The sequence below is a fragment of the Lipotes vexillifer genome, unplaced genomic scaffold (assembly GCF_000442215.2).
Source record: "Lipotes vexillifer unplaced genomic scaffold, Lipotes_vexillifer_v1.1 scaffold1728, whole genome shotgun sequence".
NCBI lineage: Eukaryota > Metazoa > Chordata > Mammalia > Artiodactyla > Lipotidae > Lipotes > Lipotes vexillifer.
The window spans coordinates 1,080,731-1,083,689 of record NW_006784330.1 but is presented as its reverse complement, the minus strand read 5'-3'; the positions used below and the strand labels follow the sequence as shown (position 1 = coordinate 1,083,689).

The 2,959-nt window shown below is 46.2% G+C and overlaps 1 protein-coding gene across 2 annotated transcripts in view; it reads right to left on the bottom strand.

Moving 5' to 3' along the window:
* The window catches only part of MID2 (midline 2), a 92,166-nt gene that overhangs the window by 191 nt on the left and 89,016 nt on the right, over positions 1-2,959 (bottom strand). For both annotated transcript variants that reach the window (XM_007456706.1, XM_007456705.1), the window contains exons 7-9: positions 2,793-2,954; positions 955-1,162; positions 1-351 (exon numbers count right to left, since the gene is read on the bottom strand). The exon at positions 1-351 is cut by the window's left edge. In XM_007456706.1, coding sequence (XP_007456768.1) covers positions 1-351; positions 955-1,162; positions 2,793-2,954 — 721 coding nt within the window. The remainder of the gene's footprint in view (positions 352-954; positions 1,163-2,792; positions 2,955-2,959) is intronic.

Genomic DNA, 2,959 nt, shown 5'->3' with positions numbered 1-2,959 from the left:
TTGCATTCCTGCCGCTCGGGGTAATCAATAAAATCTGGGGCAGGCAAGCCAGACAGGATCATCAGGGATTTGTTCCAGATTGTGAATGTTGGACAAACTGGAAGAATGAAGGTCACATCAAAAGTATGAAGATGGAGAGAGTTAGCTGGGTCATAGAAAGACAGCATGTTGTTGTCATAATCCAGAAGGACACCCAGACGCTTCAACTGTGGTGGCACATCCACCAGCATTTCCTTGTTGTTATGTCTGACTACGAAATTACTATTGCATCGAGAGAAGACCCATGAGGAGGCGTTCTTGCCAATCCATTCATTCTTGGGAGCTGATTTGTAGGCAATGCCAATTGCATACCTGTGAGACAGTAGAAAGGAGAGAGAAATAAACATTTATTAATGATCTGAGTTATGCTAGACACCATACAGAATATCTAAGAAATAGAATACATTTCTTCTTTAAATAGTATACATTTAGATCCATAATACTGACAGCACTAGAGCTTTTTCTTTTTTGCGGTACGCAGGCCTCTCACTGTTGTGGCCTCTCACTGTTGTGGCCTCTCCCGTTGTTGCGGAGCACAGGCTCCGGACGCGCAGGCTCAGCGGCCACGGCTCACGGGCCCAGCCGCTCCGCGGCACGTGGGATCTTCCCGGACCGGGGCACGAACCCATGTCCCCTGCATCGGCAGGCGGACTCTCAACCACTGCGCCACCAGGGAAGCCCATCACTAGAGCTTTAAAAATAGTTAGCAATTAGAGTGCTGTAATTTTCAACTCCTAGCTCAGTGTATTTTCCCTAATTTTATTTTTTAAAAACTGGAAAATTTTTCTAGCAGTGGTTTCCATCACATGCCTTTTAACCTTGACTTACTGGTATTACGTTTGTGCTATAGAACTGAATCTCCCAGGGACCTAACGACAGGGGAGAGAGGAGAAAAGAAAAGTGGGATCCACTTACCACGTTGAGGAACCCATGACCACCTCCCAGTAGTGGCAGCCACTGTCAATGAATATATTTCCTGCTGCCCCATAGCATCCTGTGCCACTAAACCTCTCTGGAGTGTGGCTCTTCTTCAGAGAACTTTCATCCTTCTCCATCTGCAGTCCATCATTGGAGATCTTCAACTTCTTGTGAGTCATTTTGGGATCCAGTTTAAAGGGCTGGCCTGAAAAAAGTAGAAAAAAGAAAATGCATGAGGAAGTATTTAAGAATTCTATCTTTGTCCTCCAGGACCATCACTATCAGAGGAGCCTCGACAAGATGATCATTCTTGAGTCAGTGAAAGTTGACTGGTGTTTGGGTTATATTAAGGAAACAGGCCAGAAGCCACTGTTTTCAATAAAATAAAAATAAGCTGTGCCCCCTTCACAGACTATCAAGTTAAAAGGGGGCTCTCGGGCTTCCCTGGTGGCGCAGCGGTTGAGAGTCCGCCTGCCGATGCAGGGAACGCGGGTTCGTGCCCCGGTCCGGGAAGATCCCACGTGCCGCGGAGCAGCTGGGCCCGTGAGCCATGGCCGCCGAGCCTGCGCGTCCGGAGCCTATGCTCCGCAACGGGAGAGGCCCGCGTACCGCAAAAAAAAAAAAAAAAAAAAAGGGGGGGTGCTCTCAGGGGCTTTGCTTTATTTCAGTGGGTGGTTTGGGCTTTGAGCAGATTTTAGGGGACGGAGTATTTGAGGTGAGACAAAGTGAGGGAATAGATGAGATAACTGCTGCTTGGTGGCAGAACAAATAAACCTGAGAATAACTCAACTACAGGACAAATTGTTTGCCCTCTAACTACTGGGACGTAAATAACATATAATTAGGTAACTTTGTTAGAGTGACTTTTGCATCATCAATAATTAGAAAAATATTTGTTGTGCAGGATCATTCACAACAAATTATTCCTTACAGTCCCAGACAAAACCAGTTAGTTACTAGAAGCCAACAGCTGGGTATGGCAAGAGCTGTATAACACAAAACGCGTCTGGCAGACACCGTTGGCGAACATAACACCCACCCCCTACTTTTTCTCTCTTACCCACTTTTACTATAAAGGTCAGAAAAGCTAAATACTCCTAGCCTCCCTCGCTGCTAGGGTTGACTAAGAAGATGGAAGCAGAAGGCAGAGAGGATGGAGGAAACTTCTAGGAAAGTGTCTGCTTTCTTGATGTAAGGGACAGCCATCACGTGTACCAACACTTTCCCCCTTCTTTCTATCTTGAAAGGAAATATGACGTCTAGAGGTTGCAGTGGCCATGTTGTGACCATGTGGCAATAAGCCAACACACAAAAGGAGAAGGTGCCTGGGTCTCTTACGACATCACAGAACTGCTGCACCATCCCTGAACCGCCTAAACTTTGAGCTTCTTGCTACGCAAAAGAGAGAGAAAAACACTATTTGTTTAAGCTGCTAAAAAATACTATTTGTTAAGTGAAATTAGTTGGATTTTTCTGTCACTTTTAGTCAAAAGCATTCCTAGCACGTATGGCTTCTCAGCAGGAGGATTTTACCAGATTATCACAAACAGTACTCTTTTACTCAATTGTCCCCAAAGCATGGAGGCAGAGTGCAGAGAAAAACTCTTCACTAACATCCTCCCAAGCCACCAGCTGTTTTATGTGTATCTCTGTGTTCACATACCTCCCAAGGACACAAACAAACCCCCTGCCCTAAGCACAGACTCCAACAGTACAGCTCCTCTACCCAGTGCCACTGCCCTCTTACACTGCTGTCGGTGCCAGTGTCAGGCTAAGTGTACTTGCTGGCACTGAGGGCCAAACTGCTCTCTCCTTTTGGAATCACCACAACGTACTGTTTGTTTTGAGTCGGGTAGGCTCACTGTTCCGGCTGCCTGCTTGGTTTATGGCTTTAACAATGAAGATGTAGCGTGTCCCACTCTGAAGTCCATGAACTGTGTAATGGTTCTGTTTGATGTTGGGCACAATCATCCAGCTATCCACGGAATTATACAGGCCTGTA